Source organism: Excalfactoria chinensis, chromosome 15, assembly GCF_039878825.1.
Source record: "Excalfactoria chinensis isolate bCotChi1 chromosome 15, bCotChi1.hap2, whole genome shotgun sequence".
NCBI classification, from domain to species: domain Eukaryota; kingdom Metazoa; phylum Chordata; class Aves; order Galliformes; family Phasianidae; genus Excalfactoria; species Excalfactoria chinensis.
Window position 1 is genome coordinate 1104322 of NC_092839.1, and position 26349 is coordinate 1130670.

At 50.6% G+C, this 26349-nt stretch overlaps 1 protein-coding gene across 1 annotated transcript in view; it reads left to right on the top strand.

The window, feature by feature from the left end:
- LOC140259181 (fer-1-like protein 4) overlaps positions 1–24778 on the top strand; it is a 30573-nt gene extending 5795 nt beyond the window's left edge. The window contains exons 9-45 of the mRNA XM_072350250.1: positions 575–706; positions 858–920; positions 1504–1588; positions 1848–2007; positions 2163–2346; positions 2918–3104; positions 3283–3647; positions 4273–4381; positions 5106–5304; positions 6016–6136; positions 6673–6773; positions 7323–7410; positions 8346–8462; positions 9549–9701; positions 9933–10116; positions 10658–10782; positions 11180–11314; positions 11622–11795; positions 11959–12075; positions 12410–12571; positions 13253–13415; positions 14430–14533; positions 14880–15011; positions 15425–15473; positions 16297–16403; positions 16777–16908; positions 17568–17678; positions 18139–18266; positions 18732–18902; positions 19375–19529; positions 21351–21529; positions 22156–22241; positions 23028–23126; positions 23367–23608; positions 23780–24063; positions 24317–24417; positions 24598–24778. Coding sequence (XP_072206351.1) covers positions 575–706; positions 858–920; positions 1504–1588; positions 1848–2007; positions 2163–2346; positions 2918–3104; positions 3283–3647; positions 4273–4381; positions 5106–5304; positions 6016–6136; positions 6673–6773; positions 7323–7410; positions 8346–8462; positions 9549–9701; positions 9933–10116; positions 10658–10782; positions 11180–11314; positions 11622–11795; positions 11959–12075; positions 12410–12571; positions 13253–13415; positions 14430–14533; positions 14880–15011; positions 15425–15473; positions 16297–16403; positions 16777–16908; positions 17568–17678; positions 18139–18266; positions 18732–18902; positions 19375–19529; positions 21351–21529; positions 22156–22241; positions 23028–23126; positions 23367–23608; positions 23780–24063; positions 24317–24417; positions 24598–24778 — 5385 coding nt within the window. The remainder of the gene's footprint in view (positions 1–574; positions 707–857; positions 921–1503; positions 1589–1847; positions 2008–2162; positions 2347–2917; positions 3105–3282; positions 3648–4272; positions 4382–5105; positions 5305–6015; positions 6137–6672; positions 6774–7322; positions 7411–8345; positions 8463–9548; positions 9702–9932; positions 10117–10657; positions 10783–11179; positions 11315–11621; positions 11796–11958; positions 12076–12409; positions 12572–13252; positions 13416–14429; positions 14534–14879; positions 15012–15424; positions 15474–16296; positions 16404–16776; positions 16909–17567; positions 17679–18138; positions 18267–18731; positions 18903–19374; positions 19530–21350; positions 21530–22155; positions 22242–23027; positions 23127–23366; positions 23609–23779; positions 24064–24316; positions 24418–24597) is intronic.
- The last annotated feature ends 1571 nt before the right edge of the window (positions 24779–26349 follow it).

Below are 26349 nucleotides of genomic sequence, written 5' to 3' on the forward strand. Positions count from 1 at the left end.
CCTTGGTTCTCAGTAAACATGGACTTTGGATTTGAGTCCCCTGCTTTTCAGGGTTAGAGTTTATCCACTCAACAGAAAGCTTTTGTGGGGGTGGAATTTTCAACCCTCCTTTCCTTGATGCAGTGACTCTTCATCCTAATGGCTGTACTGTACCTGAGAGCATTTTTCCTGTGTCCTAAGACATGTAAGCAGTCACAGCAAATGAGACTGCCACACTCCAGTCCTTTCAGAGTTGCCTATCTAATTAATGAGGATTCTAAGTATTAACAGAAGATACAAACAGAAGCTTCGTGGAAAAGCTCTGTGCAGCCCACCCCATGGAGGCCATGGCTTCATGGCCTCTAGGCCTCCAAAGCCCTGTTGGAGCAGAGCTGCTTGTCAAAGGTTCAGCATCACTTCAGTTTGGTGTTGGCTGAAGCAGATTTCAGCAGCTGTGCTCTTGCCTACCCTGAAGATCCAGACCTGCATTGTGGTGCCCTGAGCATTTCAGCAATATCAGTATGCAAACAAGCTCAGGGCAGAGCTGGGGACGTGCAGAGAGCTGATCTGATGCTTTTCTCCCATGTTTCCTCAGGTTGGGATTAATATCATCGAAGCACAGAAGCTGGTGGGGGTGAACATTAACCCCTTTGTGGTGGTCAGAGTTGGAGAGGAGAAGAGGCACACGGCAACTCAGAAGTCAACAAACTGTCCCTTCTACAATGAGGTGCGTGCTATGGACAGAGGCTCCATCAGCACAGTGTTGGTGCTGGTGGCCAAGCACTTGGGGTGCTCTGGGTGCAGCTGCTCTCAGGAGAAGGCACCTGTGGAGTCCTGCTGGGAGCCCAGGGCTCAGTTGTTTTCCTTTCCCCTTTCAGTACTTTTTGTTCGAATTCCATGAGCCAAGGGAAGTTTTATTTCACAGACTCATAGAAATTTCGGTAAGTACGTCCTCCTCTTGGTCCCTCATCTGTAACTGGTACGGCCTGCTGCTTCTGGGTGTGGATGCTGGAAGCTGTTGGCAAAGCAAGGTCTGCAGGCAAAGAAAGGGCAATTTGTGCCTGTAGGAAAGTGTAAGCAGAAATCCCCTGGTCCAAACCCAGCCAGTATCTCCTTTGTCATGTGATTTCTGTGCAAGGCTGTGAAAGGCTGCACATCCCTTCTGCCAGCATGGGCTCAGCAAGCACTCAGCGTGCCTCAGGTTTTGGAAGAGATGCTGGCCTGGGGTGGACAAAAGAAGGCCCTATGGGAAAGCAGGCCTGCCCCTGTTCCCCTGTAGGTGTCTGGCTTGTCTGAGGCTGCCTTGGTTGCAAGTCATGAATTTGGCTGAGGGCTGTGGGTTGACAGGCTGTATAGGAATGGCTGGACAGGGATGGGGCAGGCCCAGGGCTAACTCAGACGGGCTTTCAGCCACTGCCTGAGCTGTGTGTTGGAATGGTTATCTCCTAGCAGCCCTGTCCTCCTTGGTGATGTCTGGGTGTGTTTCCCAGCTGCAGACATCTCTTGGATTTCTGCTGTTTTCAGGTTTTCCACTCAAAGAAGATGCCGTTCCTGGGAACGTGCATAGGAACGTTCAAGATGGACATTGCAACTGTGTACAACCAACCAGGTCTGTGTAGCAGCTGCGTGCCCGCTCCCTGCCCTGCAGTTCATTTGAAGCTGAGCTTTCTCCTGGGCTCTGCTGGGCCTGCTGAGGGCCCTGTCTTTGAATCACTTAATGACAAACATTCACTTCTCCTGGCTTTGTGAAGGCTGGTGAGACTTCCCACGCCTTCAGAGGCAGAGCTGGGCAGTGACTGCGCCGACGCTGTTGGATGTGAAGTGGTAGCCCAGGCTTTCCATATGGAACCCCTTTCCTTTTCTCTCAGACCACAGGTTCTTCCAGAAGTGGGCTGTTATCAGTGACCCCACAGACACCCGGGCAGGTGTGAAAGGCTTTGTGAAATGCAACATCTCTGTCACCGCACGTGGAGACACTGTGGGCTCCCTTCCCACCTCCTCCAGCAGCCGAGTTGAGGACATTGAAAGGTGAGTGCAGTGTGGTTTGTATAGCTAAGGGGAACAGCCATGTGTCTCTTCACACTAAGTATTTTTCCCCATTATTCCCCCTTCTGAGGGGGACAGACTTGGCTTCTCATTTTCTGGACTCTGAGAAAGATCTAGAATATGAATTTGTCTTTCAGGAACCTACTGCTGCCTAAAAGAGTCCCTGCAGAGAGACCCTGGGCCAGGGTCTGCATCAAGCTGTATCGTGCTGAGGGCCTGCCCAGCATGAGCGCGGGCATTATGGGTGGTTTCTCCAAGATCATAGGGGAGAAAAACGTGTTTATTGACCCCTATGTGCAGGTCTCATTCTGTGGGCAGCAGGTGAGTCTGCTGGGGCTGGGCTACTCACCCTCTTCTGTGTCAGCACTTGCTGAGGGACATAGGAATCCCATGGAGAAAGACTGGAAGAGCTCAGGCCTAAACACAGGGAGTGGGTCAAATAAATCCCAGTGGAAGTCCTCCACAAGTGAGCTGGACTCATCCTTGGGAGAGTTTATTTAGCTAATGAATAGCTGAGGCTTGTAGTCTTATGATGCCCATTAAGATGAGAAGACACTGAGCCAGCCAGATGTTCCTAGGCAACATGATGGGCCAGGTGGCTCTCCCAAAGGGACAGTGTGACATCCCTGGGTCTGTTGGTGCTGCCTGCTTGCAGACAGTGTTTCTCTTGGCTGTGCAGAGCATGGCCAGTGCCTCGGAACTGACCTCTTTGTGAAGGGCAGAGAGCAATAGCTGGGACCTGGGGGAATGGACAGGCACCCGGCCACCTGCCCAGCACCATCTGCAGGCAGAGCAGGGGTGTGAGCCATCCCAAGGGAGGCCCAGAGGAATCCTTTACTCTGTCTACTGGTCTGGTTGGGGCTGCGTGACTCTCACACCTCCTCCTTCTCAGGGGGAGACATCCGTGGAGAGCAACACCACTGAGCCTGAGTGGAACGAGCAGATCAGCTTCATTGAGATGTTCCCACCTCTTGCCAAGAAGATAAAAATCCAGGTGCTGGATGATGCCAATGTTGGTGATGTAGCCATCGCCACACACTACATTGACCTGCAGCAGATCTCAGACCCCGGCAGGAATGGTGAGGCCTGGCATGGCTGTTCCCCTGGGGCCCCATGCTGGGCACATTTGTCTAGGCTGTGGTGGTCTCCTGGAGGTGGAAGGCAGAAGTGTATGGGCTCACACTGTGTGCCCTGGGCTGTCTTCTTGAGGGAAGGTCTCTGCAGCACCTTGTATTTAATCAGACCCTGTCCCTGCAGGCTTTAACCCCACATTTGGCCCAGCCTGGGTGAACCTGTATGGCTCCCCCCAGAACTCAGCTCTGCGGGACATCCACAAGGACCTGAATGAGGGCATGGGGGAGGGGATCTTCTACCGCGGGCGCATCCTCATGGCCATCACAGTCGAGATTTTCAGCAGCCCCGGTGTGGCAGAGAGGAAGCTTGGGGACAAGACTAAAGGTGCCCTTAGCAAACTGAAGCTGAAGAAGAAAAGTAAAAAATCCAAGGCAAAGGCCAGAGAGCTGATCCAGCTGCAGGGAGAGGAGGAGGCTGGGGGCTCTCAGGAAGCTGAGCAGCCTGCAGAGGTCATCGTGGAGGTGGAGGAGGTTCATCCACTCCCTGAGGTGAGTCCTTTTGCACTGGTGTGACCTGACCCACACCAGCCTGATGCCTGTGCAGGCTCATGGGAAGGAAGCAGTGGGGTCATTGGCTGGCATAACAGTGGCAGAGCAAACCCAGCTTGCACATTGCTAGGCCAGCCAGGGCTCTCTGAGCCTCTGTGAGGGCCAAGGATTCATGTGCAGCCCCCAAACTGCCTCCCGCTGCGGCAGAAGCACCCTGATGATGATGCATGCATCATCACTCTCACCTGGTTGCTATTTCCCAGGGCATGGCCATCGATGAGCATGTAGTTCTACCCAGAAGCCTTGGGACTGTTAGTTGGCTCTGGGTCACCACTTGGTCCAGCAAAGAAGGGTTAGTGGCAGCTGGGTGGGTACAGTAGCCATTCTTTAGCCTATACTTGGATACATGCTGATGGTGGAGCATCAGCCAGAGCCATGGTTTCATACCAGACCCCTGAGATTTTCAGGAAAGCTTGGCAGCCCAGCAGTGTCCCTGTGATGTCCCTAGGGACCTGGTAAAGCCCTCAATTGACAGGCACTAGCCATGACTTGGTGCCCTCCAACTCTCTGCTGAGTCAGCGTTTTGGCACGCTAGGCTTGGGCTGAGTTCTCTTTCTCTGTACAGAATGCTCTGGGGAGGAAAGAAGAATTCCTCCTTTTTGCTGCCTTCTTTGAAGCCACGATGATGGACTCTTCGCTCAGCTCCAAACCTGTCAGCTTTGAGGTCTCTATAGGTGTGTATTCCCCTGGGTCCCAAATGAGGAAACCATGGGAATGGTGTGAACCTCCCTGAGCCAGCCCAGGGCAGCACTGCAGTCCTACAGTGCCAAGCACCACACAACTTATGCCTCCAAGTCAGGAGCCTCATCAGGAGGTCAAGCAGTGCTCACAGTACTTTAATTAAAGGTCTGTATCATCTCCTGTGGGACTGGAGTTTTGCCATATTTGTGTGAAATTGCTGTCTGGGGAATGTGCTCGAAGCTCTTCAGGGAGTGGATGTGAAAAGTAGTAGAAAGGTTTGGGAGCAACCAAATGGGGTTAGGTGTGTGATGTGAGGGACTGTGACAATGGATGATGGGGAAACGGGCAGGGCAGGTCCAACCCCTGATCTATGTTGCTGGAGGAGTGGAGAAGCTCAATGATGAGAAGCTTTCTTGAGCTCTTGCTGCTGACCCTAATCCAGGGGTTTAAATGGAAGCTTGCAGGCATTTGTTGGAAGCAGTGGAACTTTTAGGCACATACATGGACTTCCTTATAATTTCCCAGCTCCATCTCAGACCTCCTCATTGCCCATGTGGTGCGTTGATGGTTGGATGATGCTGAAGTGCTGGTTCTGAAAGCAGTGCAGACTCCTGTGCTTCTCTTGGCTACATGATTGTGCTGGTCTTGCAAACTAGCTAACTCACTGTTTAACACTGATCCCACTTTTCTGATTGCTGTTTAATGCTTGTCTTCAAGGAAACTATGGCAAAGCTGAAGAGGTTGTGACCAAAGTACATAAAAAGGGAGAGAAAGGAGAAGGGAGAGAAGAAAAACAGTCTTTGCTGGATGCTGGTTCAGATAGTGAGCTGGATGTGGAGATCCTGGCCTCAGATTCAGCCCCACGGAACAAGTCGATAACAAGGAGCCAGAGACCAGAGCCCACGGAGTATGACAGGTGAGTAATACTTTCTTCACCCTTCTCTCCTTTCCACCCCAGTCCTGAACTTCCCAGCTTGGTTGCTCAGGATGCTATTAGTAATCTGCTTAGAACTGTGAATGCTGTGCAGGTGTTTCTCTGCTTTGCAACCCTGCAGTTCGCCATGGGCCAGCTGGCTGCTGTTGCCAGGCCCTGCAGTGTCTGTGTGATGTCTGTAGGTAGCCAAAGACTGGGCTACAGGAAACTGCAGCTCATCAGTGCCAGCAGTCCCTTGTCTGGTGGACAAGCAGCATCCCAAGGGCTTGACTCCAGTGCAGAGGAAGGAGAGGAGCACTCAGGCTCTTGGTGTTCTGTGCTGGGCAGACCAGGCAGGCAGATGATGAGGTGCTCTGGGAATGGCACCTTCCTCACCCTACAGGCCTGGCAATGTCCTGGTTGTGTTGAGCCCTGCGCTCACTTCCACTCCATCTTGTAGCAGCAAGGAATCTCAGTAGCATCCCACACTCCCACCAGCTTCACTCATCTGGGCACACTGCTGCCCTCTGCTAGAAACATCATACACTGCCTGGGAATGGCAAAGGGCCAGCCCTGAAGCTTGTATCCATGTCCATAATGCAGGGACCAAAGCAGCCAATACTTTGTGAGGAAAACAGACCTTACTGCTCCCTGTGCAAGTGCTGCCTTGTGACAGCTGCACACAGCAGCACTAACGTCCTGTGTTACCCCTAGATCATACAGCTGCCTGCCCATGATGCACGAGAAACCCTGCGTGTATGTGTGGAGCTACTGGGAGGATCACACCTGGAGACTCTGCATTTCCAACTGGATTGTCAAGCTGGCAGAGCGTCTGGTAACATGCACAGGGCCACTGTTGGGGCATGGGGCTTCCTGCCATCTGGTTTTTCCTCATAGTGCACAGCTACTCTGCATAACACTTAGCTGAAACATCCTCACCCCTATATATGTCTCCATCTGTCATGGGGCTCCAACTCATCTGCATCCCGCTACAGTCTGACAAAAAGCTCTTCTGCTGCCGGTCCTGCTCTGGAGAGACGCTGCTGCAAAAGGACTTTTAGCCTCCAGTGATCATAGTGGAGTGAAACCCCTTTCCAGGGCTTTGCCTTTCCTGCTTATACTTAGAAAGCAGAGCTTGCGCTGGTGTGTTTTGGTGAGTGCTGAGGTCTGAGGCATGAGGTGTTGCAACCAGTGTTCTGTGATCAGGCTAGCCCTAAAGCTTGGAGTCCAGGCAGTGCTGCACCGACCTGCTGTGCTCTGTCTGCCCCAGCTCTGCAGAAGGGAGCACCTGGGTGAAATACATCCATGCCATGCTTTGCCCTGAGCCCATGGGCAGCTGCCAGCTGCTTGAATGTCATGCTTTCCCCACAGGAGCAGGGGCTGGATGATGTGGAGAAGCTCATGAGACGGCCAAAGGCTAAAGCTGAAGAGAGGCTCCGAGAAGTGCTGGAGGAATTTGTAGCTGGATGCAGGTTTGCATGCCCCTGACTTCCTAAGGTTTCTTGGCTTTAGGTTAGGAGGTTACATCATGTTCTGCCTGGGCTGCATGCGGCCTTCTCTCTTGTCCTCTAGAGGAGGATAAGTGGAATGAAACCAGGACAACCTGGGGAAGAGATTCTGTAGCTCTGTTAGCTCAGAGGGGAGACCACAGTCCTGGGAAGGATAGGGTTAGCAGGCAGCCTTGGTGTTCTGGTCTCCTGGGAGTTTCCTAGCTGCTAGGACATCTTCTTCCTTCTTTTCAATCACTCTTTCAAGATACTCGTGTTTTAATTACCATGATGGTCTGGAGGAGTCTGATTCACACATCAGTCCCTAACCTTGTAATGGGGACAGTAAAGAAGGGCCTGGAACGCTGAGCAATGTGTACCTTCTGATCAAAATCCTTGCAGAACGTTCTGCTTACAGATATGGGGTTTCAGCTGCATTTGGGTTAGCAGCAGAGGTGGAGCTCATGGCTCTGCTGTGTGAGCAGTGCTGTCAGCATGCACATTTCAGAGACTGTGATGCTTTTCTCATTGCAGACAATACTCGCTCAGTGCAGAGAGAAAAACAATGGCACATCCAAACAATCTTGACAGATGCCGGACAAAGTACATGATGCGCAACATCGTAAGATGTGGGGCTTGGGATTATTGGGGAGAGCCAGTGTGACACTCACTCTGAGAGATGCTTCTGGAGGACCAGCTGGAATTGATGCTAAGAGGGAGACTTAGAGCTAAGACCCACAGTGTAGTCATGTAGTCACAGAATGACTTAGGTCGGAAGGGATCTTGAAGATTCCAGTTCCAACCACTTGCATCTCCCAACACTGCTTACAGTCATGCATCTTCCAGCACAGGGAGCAGAGACAGGGACTGCCCATGGCTGCCTTCTGTTTTAAGCAGATGTTGTGCTTGGATGTCAGCTTTCCTCTCCTGGCAGAGTACAGCTGCAGTCCTGGTCCCCATCAAACCACAAAGCTTTGAAAGACTGACCAAAACACAATGACAACAGTAGGAAATAAAATCCCCTCTGGTCAGTATGGGATTCTCTGCAGGAGATAACCAGCCCAAGAGATGAATTTTCTGGGTTTTCCTGGCCTGGTGGGTTTGAACCCTGAATTCCTTCTTGATTTCATTATTAGTTCAGGCTCATCATGAAGTTCATCTTCAGATCCTGACCCTATCAATTAACAGACACAACAGCCTAGCTCTCTCTTCCAGTTTCCTTTGGCTTCCAATTCCCAGACTTCTGTGGTCACCAAAGTGCTCTCAGACACCATCTGGAGCCTTAGACCACCATCTTCTGAAATGTCTCTTTCCTATGTGTCCTTCTGCCCCAAATGATGCAAAAGTTCACAGATTTCTGCTGCTGGCAGAGCTGATGGTTTCCTCCAGTATCCTCCTCATTACAGGTTCACAAAATTTGCTCTGAGCAGCTGGCAAGTGAGCTGGTGGAGGCCATGGCACGATGGTCTCCACCTCCCTGCAGAGCCCCCAGGAGTGCTGCCAGTGGGGCATGCATGGCTCACAGCTGGGCACGTGACAGCTCTGCTCTCTGTGCAGATCCTGTATGCGAAGCAGGGGCTCCGTGTGAGGCGGTGGCTGACCCGAGCCAATGTGAAAGAGAAGGTGAAGGAGACCAGGAGAATTCTGGCCAAGCTTCGCTTCATGGCTCAAGAGGTACAGCTGCTTCTGGGGCACCCCATTTCTGGGCACAAGCAGGCATGGGCAAGGAGGGGGAACTGGGCTGCCTGCTGGGACTTTTGTCAGCCTGAAATGGGGATTTTTCTCGCATGTCTTTCCCTGCTATGTAAAATCCCAGTTTCCAGCTTCTGGAAGTTATCATATTTCATGTAGTGGCTCCCATGAAGGATGAAACTTCATGGTCTCGCAGAGCCAGCAGTGACAGAGGAGGGGTTGAAAAGCTCAGCAGTGGCTCGAAGGCAGGCCTGGGTCAGCTCCAGCCACCAGGACATTTCTGCCCTCTCTGCCTTGCCCCAGGCTGTGCTGCAGTGTGGCTGTGGGAAGCCTGCCTGGAAATCAATCTTGCCTGTCTTCCCGCACTCTCTGTCTATAATAGAGACTCTCTGCACTCAGAGTCTCACTGTCTCTATTTAAAAAGCTCTGGGAACCAAGTGCATTCTTGTAGTGTAAACCAGAGCACAATGTTTGTGGGAGCAAAGTGGCCAGTGGTTGATGCAGTTTGGAGAAGTCTTTCACCAAGTGAAGTTTTACACATCCTCAGATATGTATGGCAGATAGGCTTTAGAATGAATGAGACTTCACCTCTTGCAGTGCCAGAAAAAGCTGTGCAAGTACAAACATACAGCAAGGAAGCTAAGAGGGGGAAGAGAGCAGAAGCTAAGATTCAAAATAATTCTTTGTTTCCATCTGTAAGTGTAAGCTCCTTTGCAAGACTGCTCTGCATCTGCAGCTTTGTGCTGGCACTAGCATCGCTGTATTGTCTGCACATGGTTCTGTTCCATGGATTAGCCCTCAGGCTTCTGCAAGAGGTGCAGGGGAAGTATCACTTCTCCAGCCTCATGGGGTCTCTCTTTCTTCAGCATGGGATGAGAATGACTGCATCCCTCTGATTTGTAGTGAAAACCAAACTCCTTGGGGAGACCCGCAGAGCCATATTGCATGGCTGATTTTCAGAAGCACGTGCCCAACGTTTGGCCCCATCACCTGCTTCTGGATCTCCGAAGAGCTGTGCAGCCATCTGCTCCTTGTGCATCAGATGGTCACTGCTCTTCCTCCCTCCAGCCTCAGTGCACACTCCCCGATGTCCTCATCTGGATGCTCAGCAACAATCGGCGTGTGGCATACGCGAGAGTCCCTGCACAAAACATCCTGTACTCAGTAGTGGAAGAGGAGAAAGGCAAGGACTGTGCAAAGATCCAGACTGTCTTTCTGAAGGTAGTGTTAATCCCAAAGCAGCATGCTTCTGCTTTCATCGTGTTGTTTCTCACTCCTTTCTTCTAACCCTCCTTCCTGACATCCCAGTGTCTGTAAGGAAGCACAGCTCTTGCTCCTCTGTGTGGCACTGTGTCCTGTGCTCTGTGGCTGGTGGCTGGCCAACAGCAGTGGTCCTGGCCTGAAGGTGGCATGGCTGGGATGGGAAACCTGCTAACCTTCCTGCACACTCAGGTGCCTGGCTTGCACACTGGTGAGATCTTTGCCAAACTGGAAATCTACATGTGGCTCGGGGTTACCAAATATGCGAAGAACTGCACGATGGAGCTGCCTGAAGAGTTCAAGTACCTCTCGGAGAGCAGGCAGGAGATCACCCGGTTCTCAGTGCACAGTCCTCCCAGCTGGCTCAGCAGGGATGGTGAGTTCCACAGCTTAATCAGGAGTGGGCAAACGGAGAGGTGAGAAGTCCTGCCCTGGGGTCACTGTGTGAGGAGTAGGACATGGCCCGTCAGCTCCATGCCACCTCTGAGGCATGACTGGGAAAGACAAGTCCAGTTTGTTCTGATGAGGGCACGTTTGTGCTCTCGCAGGAGGAGCAGCTGCCAGGATGGGGGCCTCCTAAGTGCTGAGTGTGCTGCCAAACTGGCAGTAAGTGCGAGCTCTGCCTCTTTGCTGAGTCCCATTGATGCTCCCCTGGTGGTGGATGCTCTCTGATGACCGCACATTTCACATCATGTCCTACCCAGAGGTGCCTGAGGAGCCTGCTGAGCTTCTCTTGCTTGGCCAAACCTTGAGAAACATGCTGGCCCTCTGAGAACTGCAGTGAGTGCCCCTAGAAGTGGTACCCTTGCAGGGTGTATCCAGCCTTACCTGATCTTACCTTACTGTATTCCTCCTGACACATCTTTTGGGTTCAGGAAGGGCTGGATCAGGGAACTGAGAACTCTTTTTCTTACCAGATTTCAGCTATTTCCAGCTCCGAGCTCACCTGTATCAGGCTCGAGGAATCCTCCCTGCAGATGACAATGGACTTTCAGATCCATTTGTGAGAGTGGTGTTTTCAACTCATTGCCAGACCACCAGGGTGAGATCCCTTAAACTCCTGCATCTGCCTTCTTGGATATTTGGAGACAGACAAATCATGTATTCACTGACACGTTGGAGGACAGTGCTGTGGCAGTCCTCTGGGCCATTTTGTACCTCCAGGCACAAGGTATTTCTGTGCTCTGGGTGGTGTGATCGTGTTCAAGGAACATTTGACAAAACAACCAATGGTGTCAAGGACTGATTACCATTTACTGGTTGATCCCAAGTGCTTCTATTGTCTCATGCTTTTACCATTTCTTCTTTTGCCAGCTGCTGGCTCCATGTGGCTGTGGTGGAGAGGAGATCAGCCCATGCTTCTCCAGTCTCTTTACAAAGCACACGTGGTTTGTTTCCATGGACTGTGGTAAGCTCAGACCTCTTGTTTCTATCTGCAGACGGTGGAGGAGACATTGAGCCCAATGTGGAATGAGTTACTTTTGTTTGACCAGCTCATAATTGATGGGAAGAGAGAAGAGCTGAAAACAGAGACTCCTGTTGTTATAGTCAGTCTCTTCAACCAGAGTACATTTGTAAGTACAGCCACACTGCCCTCGTGCTGTCACTTCAAAGACAGGAAAGGCAGAACAGCGGTGTGTGAGTGGTACAAGTAGGCATCTAGGAATCATGTTTCCAGTTTCCATCTAGGGTCCCAGGCAATTTGTCCAGTCCTGAGTGGAAGCAGGTCCTAAGTTAAGGGGAGCTGCTTCATGTGCCCCTCCTCTGCTCCAGGCTCTGGTTGGAGCAGAGGATAGAGGAGCAATCTTATGCATGCCCATGTGGCTGAATGGTAGTGAGATAATGCAGGGATACCTTAACCTTCTCCCTCCTTTCCTACAGGGCTCTTCTGAGTTCCTCGGCCAGGCCTTTGCTGTTCCACAGGTGAAGCTGGTTGATGAGCCATACTGCAAACCTGCCCTGCAGTTCTTCGATTTCTACAAAGGCTCTAAAACAGCTGGAGAGCTCATTGCCACTTTTGAGCTGATTGAGTTGGATTACAGTGGCTATTTGGAGGTAATGGGCTTGGGAAAGCCATGTCTACCTTTCAACTGAAGGACAGGCTGCTGGGACAGAGCTTGTAGGCACAGACCAAGAGGAGAGGGAGAGAAGATACGCTGTGGAAGATAAATGGTTTATGGTTTTCAGTGCTCAGTGTGACTCAGCTCTGTCTGCTCAGCCATCAGTGCCTGAGGATGTGGAGCCCAAGGAACCCACCTACCTGGGAGACCCCCGAGCTGGACGGTTCATCATCCCGGAGGGCATCCGCCCCGTGCTGAAGGAGTTTCGCATAGAGGTGTGCTGCCTTCTGCTGGGCTGGCTCCCATAGTGAGAGGCACAGACTGCCCATGGACGTGGCAGGGCTTGGGGAGGGAGCTGGGTTTGAGAGCCAGCATGTGCCAGAAATGGTGGTACCTGACGTTCAGGAGGAACCGTCTCAGTGGTTTAACAACCAAACCCATTGAGTTTGTGCCCACAGCACGGGACTGGATCCTGGTGGCTGGGTGGGAAGAGTGGTCTCATACCTCTCTTGGGGTCGGTGATGAGTGGGGTGGCACTTCTGGGCAGGGCTGTATGGCCATACCACACCTAACATGTCTAGAACAGCCCAGCAACTTCATGTGCTTTAGATCCTGTTCTGGGGCCTGCGGGACCTGAAGCGGGTCAACTTGTTCGAGGTGGATCAGCCGCAGGTGATCATTGAATGTGCTGGCAAGAAGGTGGAGTCAGAGGTGATTGTGGCCTACAATGAGAACCCCAACTTCACTGAGCTGGTCAAATACATGGACGTGGTGAGTGGGGGGTCCTACCATGCTGGAGCACACCATGGCTGTCCTACAGTCACATACAATCCGTTTGCTGAGAGTGAGTGAATGGGGGGGGAGCTGCCCTCAGGGTTCTGGTCTCTCAGAGACACACATTTTGGCTGCATATCAAAGCCTTCATGTGTATACCCTCTGAGATGAGTCTCAGGCATCATCTGTCACCATGAGGCTCTGTTTTTGGGCAGAGTTGTAAGGTCTCATCAGACCTCACATGCAGCAGGTCTGCATGGCAGTCTCAGAGAGCTGAGATTTTGTTCAGCCTGGAGGATGGGATCTTATCAACATTTACAAACATCTGAAAGGTGTGTGTCAAGTGACTGGGACCAGACTCTTTTTCAGTGGTGCCCAGCAACAGGACAAAGGGGCACAAAGTGGAATACAGGAAGTTCTATACAAATATGCAAAAGAACTTCCTTACTGTGAGGGTGCCTGACCCCTGGCAGGGGCTGCCCAGAGAGGTGATGGAGTCTGCCTCTCTAGAGATACTCAAAGCCACTTGTATGCTTTTCTGGGTCATCTGCAGTAGGGAACCTGCTTTAGCAGGAGGTTGTACTACATGATCTCCAGAGGTCCCTTCCAGTGCCTTCCATTCTGTGATCCTGTGTACTGCCCACGCTCCCACAACCCCTCTGCGTGGTTCTCTTTCAGGAGCTCCCAGAGCAGGTCTACTTGCATCCTCCCCTCAGCATCTTCGTGGTTGAAAAGAGGGCGTTTGGACGCACTGTGCTGGTGGGGACCCACATTGTGTCTGATGTGATGAAATTCTCTCCCAGAGAGCTGGAAGAAGAGGAAACGGAAGAATTGCCCAAAGGTGAGCTGCTTGATGAGGATCCTGTGGAGGTAGCAAGGGGTTCTGCCTGTGGCAAGCATCCCCACCACTTCTGCCCTGTAGCCAGGCAGCAAAGTCCTCAACCAAGAGCTGTAAGTTGCCCAACAAAAGCATCACACAGGGCAGGTCAGGGTGGAAGACAGTTTGTAATTCCCTGAGGCTGTTTGGGAAGTGGCTGCAGCCAAGCAGTGGTGCAGGGCCTGACCTCCTTGGGACTGGCAGATGGCAGTTTGCCGTTTGCAAGGGTAGCTTGTTGTTTGCCTCCCCACCACATCAACAGGACTCACCTGCTTTGGGTGAGTTTCCCTGCCGCTCTTTGTTTTACAGTTGTGAAACTCAGAAGAGGCAGAATGGTTCATGAAGATCTCTTAGTCCAGCAGGCCATTTATCTGGGGCTAAATAGGCAGTAACTTACATCTGTAGGAATTTTGTGTCTGGAGTCAGAGATATTTAGCTTGTGGAGGACCACTGTCTTCATCTATTGCAATCCTCTGCATAGCTGAGGTGGAGAGCTGACCAGGGAGACCTCCATCAAGTTATAAGGAGTGTGAACTCGTCTACTGGGACTGCATATTAACAGTTTTCCACTTTTCTTGCATTACTGGGTCAAGAACTACTCACTAGGTAATGGATTCACCAAAAAGTTATCTGACAGCAGCAGCTAAAGCTCCTGATCTGGGAGTGTGTAAATAAAGGGGGTGTGATGATGAAGAAGCAAAAATTGATGAGTGGTGGATCAAAATAGCAAAGGTGTATCTCATAAATCTCAACTCTTGCTCATCAGTAGCAAGCATGTAGATGGTGGTGGACAGTCTCAGCACTGTACTTGGATTTCCAGTACAGTTTTGGCAGGATCTGACATCAAAAGCTTTAAAAGAAATCACACTGCAGTGAGGTAAGATATGGTTTTCCTGTGGAACAACAACTGGCCAGAACTAGGAGGCACTGGGCAGAAACAAATGCATGAGAACATGATGTTCTTTCTCTTCATTTCAGCCCAGAAATTCTCGACCCGGCATCTTCTGCCTCAGACTGTGGTAACCACTGGCCCGGCCTCAGGTGAGCCAGGTCCCAGTGCTTACCCCCTGAGTCTAGTGAAGGTGAGTGATTTGTTGTGCCCAGTGTGTTTTGAAGTTTGGGAATCCAACTTTCTCTCTGGACTCAAACACTCCTCTCCCCCTGTCCATCTCCTTGTTTCATGCCTGCTTCTGCTGCTCCTTGACGCTGCTGTGTGTCTGGGCTCTGGCACAGAGAGAAGAGTTCTGCTTCCTCATACAATGAATACTGCTGCCTTTGTAGAGAAGCATGAGCCCAGGCTACATGAGGCTTTGTAGCTCCTATGCTCTGCCTGGAAGCTGAGCCTTTGCTGGGGCTTTCAGGGTTGGGTGTGCAGGTGTCCTGGATGTTCTTTCCCTCCATCTGAATCCTTGTCTCTGTGATCTTAAGGCGCCTTTGAAAAAGATTCCTATCAATAAGTTTGCAAAGAAAGAGGATGAATATGAAGAGGAGAAACCAGATCCAGAAGAACTAGACTGGTGGTCCAAGTACTATGAGTCTCTGAAGGAGCTGTATAACCAGGTAATCTTCTGTGATGGCTTCCAGCTGAGGGGGAAGTGGCCACAGTGGTTTGAGGAACATGTTTTCAGCAACACAGAGTGCCATAGGAGCCATTGCAGCATACATCTGCAGGAAGATGTAAGCTTTTGTGTGCCAAGAAAACTTATGGTAGTCAGGTATCAAGCATCCTTTAGGTGGGCTGAGGTCAGCAGGTAATGGATGTTGAAGCATCCCTGAGTCTAGATACCAAAGTTTCTTCCAGGTATTCTACTAGGGCACTCATTGGGTATCCCCCTGCAATAATGTTAACACTAAAATATCTCAGTCTCCATATTGCTGACTCTGCTGGCAGGAAAGCTTTGGAAGTGTTCTGTGCTGAGATGGAGAAGTTTTTGCTGTCAGGGTTGTGGGGTGACTGTCTTTGTGTGTTTCAGACACGCAGTGATGAGGAAGATGCTGAGAACGATGAACTGAATGATGCAGGTGAGTCTTCTGTGGGAAGAGCCAGACCCTACACTGCCCAGAGGCCAATGGGATTGTGAAAATGGAGTCTGAGCATTCAGCAGCTGGGCACCACTTCGTGCACATGGATACTCACCTAGGATACAGGAAGGACTCAGAAAGACCCAAAAAGCAGAGAATAGTATTACAGTTGTGGGCTCAGCTTTGCTGAGGTGTACGCAGTGACTGGCCCAGCAATAACCTGAGTTGATGGGACAGTAAGTATAGAAGTGATATAAATCCTATTTAAGAAGAAGAATAGAGGGTAGGTTTATGCCATTTGTTCTCAGGGGATTTGGGGTCTCTAGGAAATGGGGCAGAGAAGCTCACTCTCTTGTTGGGTTTCTGTTCCCCTAGCCTGATGTCCCAAAGATGGGACCAGCTGTGCTCATCCTCCAGGCATAACTGCCTGTGCACAAAGTAGTGGTGATGGATATCCACCCAAAAGCAGTCCATCCAAACAAACATCTGTCAAAAGAAGATTAGCTTTCATTCTTGTCTGCCTTGACAGCACCTGTGGAAGGGTCCAGTCACCTTCCTCTGCTTAATCCTTCATTTCTAAAGAGCATCCACTGGGGGAGGCAGGCCTGTGCTGAATTTGTACCCCCCACTCACACAGTCTTGTCTTGCTGGGAGAGCTGAGGTGCTGTGGGGACACCCGTTGCAGACAGCAATAGCTCAGTTACTCTGACACAGCTCAAAGGCCTGTATAAAAGCATTGCTATTGCTAGGAGCATTGCATGGAAGGACATTTGCAGTGATGGGAGAGATCAGAGCATTTCTCAATCTTCTATTGCTGTTTCAGATGGAGGGAATTTAAATGCAGCCTACATTGATATGGAAGCAGAAGATGAAATGGTAATTGAAGCTGAACCTTCTCAGCCCAAGAGGAAGCTCATTGCCACCCTTCAGGTGAGTGTTGGGGTTATGGATATGGCCTCTTTCAACTCTGGCTCTTTGGGCACATTCCTCTTCACTTCCATTACAGTGGAAGCTTAAACTGGGCTGGAGAACCTCACTGAACAGTGTTTGTTGAGTCCTATCCTTGCTGGGCTTTCAGACAGCTAGTGAGACCTCTGAGCCCAGCTGAGATGTATGAGCTCATCTGATGAGCCTGGGAAGACAAAGGAGACTCATGATATCTGGCACTGTATATTACTGAGTAGGGGAGGATATGGTAAAATGGTCAAGGCAGGGGGAAGATGATCTTCCGTTTCCTAAAAGGGACTCTCCTCTCCTTTAAGATGTCAGAAAAAGGCCTACAATGAGTTTCTACCTCTTTCAGATCTACAACTCTGAGCTGGAAAATGAGTTTGATAATTTTGAAGACTGGCTATGTATTTTCCCCCTTCATCGTGGCAAAGCAAATGATGATGAAGATGGACACGAGGATGAGAATTTTGTGGGGAAGTACAAGGTGCTGTATCATTGGAATAAAGTTTAAGAAAGGCTACTCTTAAAGTGATCTGGACCTCTTGAGCATGCAGACACCAGCAAAGCCTTGGAAAGGATATATGTGTGCAAAGCTGTGTGAGGTCACGATGAGGCATGGCCGGGCGTACTGTGGTTTTTTGTTACTTGCTTTAGAACTTTTTAGCCCTTACAAAGAGAGAACATGAAGCATAAAGGGACTCTTATCCTCGCTGAGGCCTCTGGTTATGTTCAATATGTAAATAAGTATTATCAAATGTCACTGGTTCTAAAATTAGTAATCTTATCTAAAAGATTCATCAACTTCCCATCCAGGAGCTCTTGAAGACTCTGAAGTATCAACTACAAAGGCTGGTTTAAGAAGGTCCCTAGAAAATCTTTGGTACCTCCCTGCCTTTGGCAGTCAGATTATGTGTATAGAGATGTTCAAATCTTCTGGCACTGGCAGTGGTCTGGCAGCCTGACCTGCAGAGTGACTGCCTGGACAAGCATGGCAGTTCTTATGGAAAGGACTGTCCCCATGGGCACGGGCTGTCTGCGGCTCTGATTTCCCATCTGGCAAGGGGAAATGGTGTCAGTGGCTCCAGCCCCATGTGAGATTGTCTCTTTCATATCTAGTCATTACCTGTGGTGTCTTTTCTGCAGGGTTCCTTCTATGTCTACCCTAGTGTGGAAGCTGGCACGGAGCCCAAGGTCTCCCAGGGGGTTCCAAGGAACAGACCCATCAAGGTTCTTGTCAGAGTTTACATTGTGAAGGTAGGTCTCTGGTGGCAGCGACAGCAATGCCTGGGGGTCTGTCCTTCCCTAAGGACCTCCTGCTGTTCTCCACTCAGCAAATGTGAGCAGTGACACTTGGAAAAAGCTTGACACTGGCTTGCCAGCCTAGTGGGAGTCAGCTACAGCAAGGGCTGTCATTTGCATCTTCTCCATGAAGAGCCTTCCAGGCTTTCTTGCTTCAGGAGGTGCTAAAAATTCAGTTGGGCATTGCTCAGCTCCTCTTATTTGTTCTAAGACAGTGAGCAAGTAGGTGGGCTGGCAGATGGAATCATCTCTGCCTTGTTGAGTAGGGATGCAGGGGAACAAAAACATTTCACTGCTGGGGCTGTTGCTGAAGGCACTTGACTGGTGACCTTGGGATATCTGAGGTCCATGCAGTGTCCTCTCTTCACATTGCTCTCTGCAGCTGATGTGTGGCTGTGACTCCCATGTATTTCAGGCTACAAACCTGTCTCCAGCAGACCCCAATGGCAAGGCAGACCCCTACGTGGTGGTGACAGTGGGACAGGAGCAGAAGGACACAAAGGAGCGATATATCCCAAAGCAGCTCAATCCTGTGTTTGGAGAGTAAGTAGGAAGTTTTCCTCTGCAACGTTTAACTGTAGTGCAGATGTGGGACTCATGCCATGACCCAGTGTGCAGTCTTCTGTTCCTCTCTCCTGGAGAATTTTGTGCTATAAGACAAAGATCTCAGACTTGTCTCCTGCCTCCATCTGTCACGGGGGTGTTTGGCTTCAGGAAGGAAGCATTCAAAGGGCTTGATTTATCAGACAGAGTAACAAAACAACAAAGCTTTGGAGACATTTGTCCTTACCTCCAGGAGCTCTGTCCAGCAGCACACACTCATGGATAAATAACTCTTTTTGTTTGAACAAGGACACTGAAAACTGCACATGGTGAACTTGTGAAGAGCCAAATTCTATCAGAGATCTCAGGGCTGGCAAACACAATTCTTAAATGTGGGATGATTGAAGCAGAGCATGTGTTTCACTTCTCCTTGCTAATTACACTTCCCCATCTGCTTCCAACCAGAGTTGTGGAGCTGACAGTCTCCTTTCCCATGGAATCGGAGCTCACTGTGGCAGTATTTGACCATGATTTGGTTGGATCTGACGACCTGATTGGAGAGACCAAGATTGATTTGGAGAACCGGTTCTACAGCAAGCACAGGGCCAACTGTGGAGTGGCTTCACAATATGACATGTAGGTATTAGTCTGACACATTGCAGCCACGAGATTTGTTCTCCACTTATGCCACTCACAGCACCTCCAGTTTTGCAGGACAGAGTTGGCATCCACATATCCTTTGCACAGGTATTGTGCAGATGCATCACAAGTTACATAAGTCCATCTTTATTTTTTTTGCCTCCTACCAACTTCCTGTGATAGCTCAAACTCCTACTGCAGGAGCAGGAGCTCCCAGTTCAGAGCTGCAGTGGGAGTTGCTGCTGTTGCTGCTCTGAAGCCATTGGTTTTATGAGGGGCAACCCTGGCTTGTTCCAGGGGAGAGGAGCTCATTAAGCTTTCCTTTCATTAAGCTTTTGTGCGTCTGTGGTTTTTCCAGGGAAATCTAAGCAGGGGCATCGTGGCACAGACTGTGCTGGAGAGAAAGTATGGGGCCTGTGAAAAAAACCCTGCCAGTGTCTGAACTGAGCATGTTCTTCCTTCCGTGCAGAAATGGCTACAACATGTGGCGAGATGCTTTCAAGCCCACACAGATCTTGGATAGCTTATGCAAGAAAATGTCACTCCCGGCAGCAGAATACAGACGGGAGGAAGTCAAAGTGGGCAGCAAAATCTTCAAGATCCCTCCTGAGGTATTTCCTGAAGGTACAGAGAGCTTGGAGTGCCCTGACAGCTCCTGCAGTGAGTGCAGTGATGTCACTGGCTGGGAACCCACCAGCCTCTCTTCCCTGAAGTGCTGCTCGGACTGTCTGCCCATATTGTCCCCGTGTTCATAGGTCACTGTGGGGAGCATCCTCAGCACCCAGCGGTCTGGCTTTGGTGGGTGATGTTTTTGGGATGGGGGAGACCCGAACCAGATCATTAGGACCCATAGAAGCTTCCCAGGCAGAAGGTGGAACATTTGTTTTGCAAAGTGAGCCTCTCATAGCAGTGTTCTGCATGGGTGCTTGGTGCTTGCTTGGCCAGAGCAGCTGCACCTTATTGCAGTGGCTGATGCTGTCATGGAGCTTGATCTCCATCTGCTTGTGACCACCATCGCCCATAGACTGGAGTCCTGTTATTGTTTTATGGGGGCCTTTTCCAATATTCTTTCCTGCATTTGGCTGGTTTGTCTTTCAGGGATGCTTTAGCTTACTCCCCATTTCACTGTTGTTCATTTCTTCCTTACAGGCAGCTTTCATGTCTCCTTTACTATTTTTCTTTCCTTGTTCCTGGAATTTTAAGCCCTGGTGCCATTGCCAGCAGAGGAAAACCTTCCCAACCATAGGTCTCCAGGGGCCAGCACTTGTGCAGTGGGTCCAGCCTGGAGACAGGAATGGAGCAGACCTGGCCTACTTGTGGATGGTTGGATGTCCATTACATGATGTGGACATGCTCTTCGTGAAAAAATGACTCTACCCCTTTTCCTCTTTTTTTCCCTCTCCTGAATTTCATCTCTGTTACGAATACCTGGATCAGCCTTCCTCCCAGAGTCAGTTTGAACAAGTATTTTAGATTCTGGCTGCAGAGGTTTTGTCCACTTACACAGACCCTTGTCAGCCTTACTATGCTTTCCCTTGGATCCGCTTGCAGATCTTGCTTTCCCCATTGGCTGTCTATGGTTGTGATTTTTTTTCTGCTGCTCTTATCCCTTCCTGAAACCACAGAGCTTGCATCAGCCTCTCCATCACCTTGCAGTTTAATTCTGAGCTGGTTTTGCCTCTGTTTCGAGTCATTTTGGCCTATTTCCATTCTAAGTGCTTTGCTCACTGGAATATTTGTATTGGGTTGTACATGAACTAAATCATTTGTTTTGTCTGAAGCTAAGAAGTGTTCATGTTGTCAGGGCTCCTGCTTCCTCCACAAGCATTTAAAAATGCTGTCACTAATTTCTGCTCCAATCTGAAAAAAAAAAACAAACAGCTCAGGGACAGCATTTGCTCTGGTGCAAATGTGGCTGCAGCTCAGATTGGAGCCCTGTGGACACCTGCCATGTCCGGGACTGCTTGGGGTGGTTTTCATCTCAGGGTGATCTCTAAAGAGCAGATGCTCTCTGTAAACCCAGCTGTGGGTGGGTTGGTGCATCTGTACGCACTGGTTCCTGTTTTTCTCACCATTAGCAGGCTTTACTTTGGTCTTGAACTGTTATTTGGCTTCATTCTATGCCAAGTGAGTCAATTAGCAGCACAGACTGTTAATTAATGGAGGGCATGGCCATGCGTCACTGCCAAGTGATATGGTTCTTTCCTCGAGCACTCCCAGGGCAGTATTTCTTATCTGTTGGTCTGCTGGCATCACCACAGACCTTGAACTGTCCCAGAGGGTCATATCCTGCTCAGCATCCTGTGGATCCTTTTCCCTAGGCCACTGTAAATGCTTTTTTGCCCTTTTCCTCTTATTTCTCTTGGCTTGCTCATCTTCTGCTTACCGTTTTCCTCCTCACTGTGGCATACTGAGCCCTTTTCCCATGGCTGTGTCCTGCTGCAGGGGCCTCTGTGAGGGATGAGAGAGGAGCAGCTGATGAGAACTGGTCAGTGGATGATGAGCACAAGGCTCTGTACATCCTGCAGCACTGGGAAGAGATGCCGGGACATGGGTACAAGCTGGTACCAGAGCACGTGGAGATCCGATCCCTTTACACCCCAGAGAGCCCTGGGCTCGTACAGGTGCGGTGTGTTTCCTTGTCCAAAGCCGACATTGCTCCAGGCAATGACCTTTAGGGCAGCCAGTAACCAGCACCCTGGCTGATTCCTATTGTCCCTCTGTCTCCACATCATGGCATGCATCCCAAGCTCTACCCCTTCCTGGATGGGCAGCTGTTTCTGTCAGCAGTCAGCAGAAGCTTGATGGCAGTGGGGCAGCAGTGCCAAGAGCAGCTTCTTCCTCCTGCTGATGCTGATGGCCACGCACTGAACATGTCTGGTGGCTCATCCACCACCGAGCACTAAGAGCTGGAGAGCCAGGATGCTCTGCTCAGTGCTTGATTTGCACTGGAGCCAGGCTGAGCACAGGATCTCCAGGCTGCAAAAGGCTGTGTGTGAAGTAGACTCAGCTCATCTGGAATGCTTTTTATTGGAAGCAGGGTGGGGACGAAAAGAAGCAATTTTGATGGTCTTATTTTTTTTCTACCCAACTCTATCTAAAATCCACACAAAGCTCTGAAGCACTGGGAGTGGTGATGAAGGGTGACCAGTGGTGGCTTTCTGGTATAGTTTTCCTTGCAGGGCCAAGTCCTTGAAGAGCTAGAGGGTGGTCAGTCTTCTGAAACCTCTCTGCTGTCACCTCTCACCAGGGCTCCCTGCACATGTGGATCGACATGTTTCCCAATGACGTTCCTGCACCACCACCAGTCAATATCAAGCCCCGACTGCCTATCAGGTAGCACCCCTGGGAGCAGGGATGGTGTCCTGGGTGCACTGGCTTCATGCATGAGGGTTTCAGCTGCACCAGTGTTGGTGAAGGGCAAGGTTAAGCTCCTTGAATACAGAAGGTAGGAATCTAGGTCTGAGCTACTCACCCAGCTCTTTTCTGGCTGGTGAATGGAGGATTTCCTTCTCCCGGGTGCCCAGAGAAAGGAAACTGAAGGAGCTGATCTGCTGCTGTCTGTGATCTAATGAGAGTATTGAGATGAAGGACCCCAGATTCTTCTCAGAGGTGCAACTTGCAGCTAGGAAAACTCCATCTGGATATTGTTCATAATGAGAATGAAGAAATCCTGGGATGGGGACTCAGGGAACTGGAGAGGTGTGAGGATATTCACTTGGAGATGCTCAAAGCTCACATGCTCCAGGCCCCAGTCAACCTGCTCTACAACAAAGTTAGAGTAGGAGGTTAATGTGGAGACTGCAGAGGTCTCTTCTTGCATCCGCCTTTCTGTGCTCCTGTGTCTAAGTGGTGCTGGGTGGGTTTGCACTACACCAGGGATTATCTTTGCATAAGCTGTTTGTTTTCACTGTGAGTGTTTGTCTTGCAGCACTGTAACTCACCAGCAAGGGCTACATGCAAGTTAACGAGGCCGCTGGGCTGGGCCACGGGGGCCCTGGCAGGATACCACAGGGCTGGGGTATTTCAGATCCTCCTGCTGGGCTGGTGTAGACTTGTTTTGCCCTCCCAGACGCCAAGCATGAGAGCAGAGGTCTCACTCATCCCTGTGTCCTTCCACAGCTATGAGCTGCGCGTGATTATCTGGAATACAGAAGATGTGATCCTTGATGATGTCAACCCAGTAACTGGAGAGCCTTCTAGTGACATCTACGTGAAGAGGTCTGATGGGAGCCAGCAGGGGGCCAAGTCCTGGCTGTCTGGCTCCCAGCCCTGCCCAAGGCCCTCCTCTGAACCTCCGCTTCCCCCTCCCCTCCCCTGACTTCTGACCCCACAGATAGCGGTCCAGTTTGTTTCTCTGACCCTTTCCTGCTGCCCCACAGGGTTCAGATCCTCCATCCTTCTGCTTTGTCTTTGGGGCAGGGTGACAAGGGGTATGAGATAACTGAGCTTCTCCTGCAGCTGGATAAAGGGGCTTGACCATGACAAGCAAGAGACAGATGTTCACTTTAACTCCTTGACTGGGGAGGGCAATTTCAACTGGAGGTTCATCTTCCGCTTCAACTATCTCCCGACTGAGAAGGAAATCACCTACAAGAAGAAGGACTCTGTCTTCTCTGTGGAGGAATCAGAATTTCGGGAACCAGCTGTTCTGGTCCTCCAAGTCTGGGATTATGATAGGATTTCAGCTAATGACTTTCTAGGTAAGGCATGGTCTGCTGCGAGTGGGGTGGCCTGACCCTCACCTTGTAAATGTACATTATTCTGTTAGATCATTGCAGCAGCTGGAATGGGCTGGTGCTGGTGGGAGCATGGCTGAGACATGCGTGCGGCTCCCCCTGGGGTTTGATCATGAGCTATACCTGTGCCTGCAGGCTCCATTGAGCTGAAACTGCATGACATGGTGAGGGCAGCCAAGAGCTCAGAGCAATGCACCATCAAGATGGCAAAGGAGAACGCTGCGCCTCGCTTCTCCATCTTCCGCAATAAGCGCATGAGGGGCTGGTGGCCCTTCATCAAACTCAAAGATCAAGCAGACGAGGAGAGAGAGGAGAGGGAGGCCAAACAGAGGAAAAAGAAAAAGAAGAAGTGGAGCAACTCAGTTAAATCAGAAGACATTGAGTTCACAGACCCCAGTGGGAACAAGTACCTCCTGACGGTAAGGCAGGGCTCTGGCGGGAGTGAGTGGAGAGCCAGGGATGCAACTTTGCTGGGACATGGCTGCCTGTCCTGTGTGCACATAGCACATAACACATAACCTGCAGAGGCAGCTATGACCCATCTGCACAAATCTTTGTGCAGGGTCCAAGTGGAACTGGGAGAAAAATACCCAGTCCTGGCAAGGTACATGGCTAGCAGCTGCTCTGTAAAGCAGCGCATGTAGCTGTGACTCTGTTATGTTCCCCCTCCAGGGTAAAGTAGAGGCAGAGTTCCAGCTGCTGACCGTGGAGGAGGCTGAGAAGAATCCTGTTGGTTTGGGCCGAAAAGAGCCTGAACCCCTGGAAAAGCCTAAGTGAGTATTTGTATTCATCACCTTCACAGCCTGGTGACTCTCTTTTGGTGGATGTTTGCGTGGGAAGAGGGAGAATCCACTTCTCAGAGAGTTCAGTGCAATTGAGGAGCAAGGTAGGGGTGTCTGCAGGACTCCTGCTGCCAGGGCAGGGCAGTTTCATTTCATTTCTTCATGTTCCAGCCGGCCAAAAACTTCTTTCAACTGGTTTGTGAACCCCATGAAGACCTTTGTGTTCTTCATCTGGAAGCGGTACAAGAAGTACATCATTGTGCTGTTCGTGGTTGCTCTTCTGACGGTCTTCCTGGTTCTGCTGATCTACACTATGCCTGGATACATTAGTGAGAAGATCATCAATGGATAAATGCTCTCCAGAGCAGAACTACACAAAAACAGTGGTGATTATTGCAATAACTGAGTCCAGACCAGGAAGTTTAAGGAAACCCTGCAAGTGCACAGGCAATCCAGAGAGTGAGAGGCCAGGCTTTCTTTAGGGAGTCACATCTCCTGCTAAGTACCTATGAGATACCAAGGAATCAAGTAACCAACCTACTAAATTGGAACAGGCTGCCCAGGAAAGTGGTAGAGTCACCAACCATTCAGGTTTTCAAGAAGGGTATAGATGTGGCTCTGAGGGATGTGGTTTAGTGGGCATGGTGGGGATGGGCTGGGGGTGGACTAGGTGATCTTTGTGGTCTTTTCCAGCCTTAATGATTCTATGATTCTAAATAAAGCAAACTCCTTCCAGGACAGTTACAGCTTTGGGAAAAAGTAGTTCTTCATTAACTGGGGTGGGATGGTGGGAAAGGATCACAACTGCAGACATGGCAGCAGGAGCCAGCTCTTGTCAGTGAGAGGTGTTCTGGAAGGGATGGGGACAGAGGGCTGTCTGTGCCCTAGCTGGACAGTACCTGGCACTCCCCAGGTCTCCTCCTGCATGAAGAGTTCAGAGCACGTTTTGTGGAAGAGGGCAGACCTGGTGCTGGGACCCAGTGGGGGTGGGACCAGGATGATCCCTGGCTTCCCAGGGTCCTGCTGCAGCTGGAGGGTGGAGGAGAGGAGGAGGATGATAGAGCCAAGGTAACCATGTGCTTCCTGATGCTCCAAGAGCATAGGAGCAGTGGGGACAGCTCTGGACATGGCAGCACTCCCTGGGATGCAGGCTTCACAAGCGACTTAATAGCTTTTCTTGCCATGTGCAGGGCTGGATATCAGGTTTATTTCAAACTCAATTCTATTCATTTCTACCAGAATAGAATTCTATTCATTTCTACCGGAATAGAATCATAGAATCACAGAGCAGTTTGGGCTGGAAGGAACCTTGAAAATCCTCTAGTTCCAGCTCAATTCCCATAAAATCTCCCTGGCTCTCTCTGACATCCCTGGGGATTCCTCACTGCTCCTGGAACGGGCCATGCTGCTGCAGACAGCCCTCCCCAGTGCACCTCTGCCCTTCCCCTAAGTAGCACAGGGCTGGAATGTCAGCATGGGGCTGTCACACCTCACCTCACACCTCATCGCTGCTCCTTGTGCAGCCTCAGCTCACTCTCAGCAGGGCACTGCCATCATAGGTAGCACCCCAGCATGCACAGTGCACCCCAGCACACACTGTGTGACATCAGTGCCCGCTGCACCCAGCACACATGGTGCACACCAGCAGCACCCAGCATGCCCCAGCAGTTACCAGTACATCTGATGCACCCTGGCATTGCCCAGGCCACCCAGTGCACCATGCACACCACATGCACACCCCCAGGCAGCTCCTCAGCTCTTGCAGCCACTTCAGTTGAACTTTCCCCTGCCTGACTGGGCTGAGTCTCCCCGTAACTTAGAAGGAAGCATCTGCCGCAGCCTTCCTAGAAGTGTTTTGGCTCAGGATCGCAGGATTTGCAGCTGTACCTCTCCATGCATTCATGCAATGGCTGCACCGCCTGT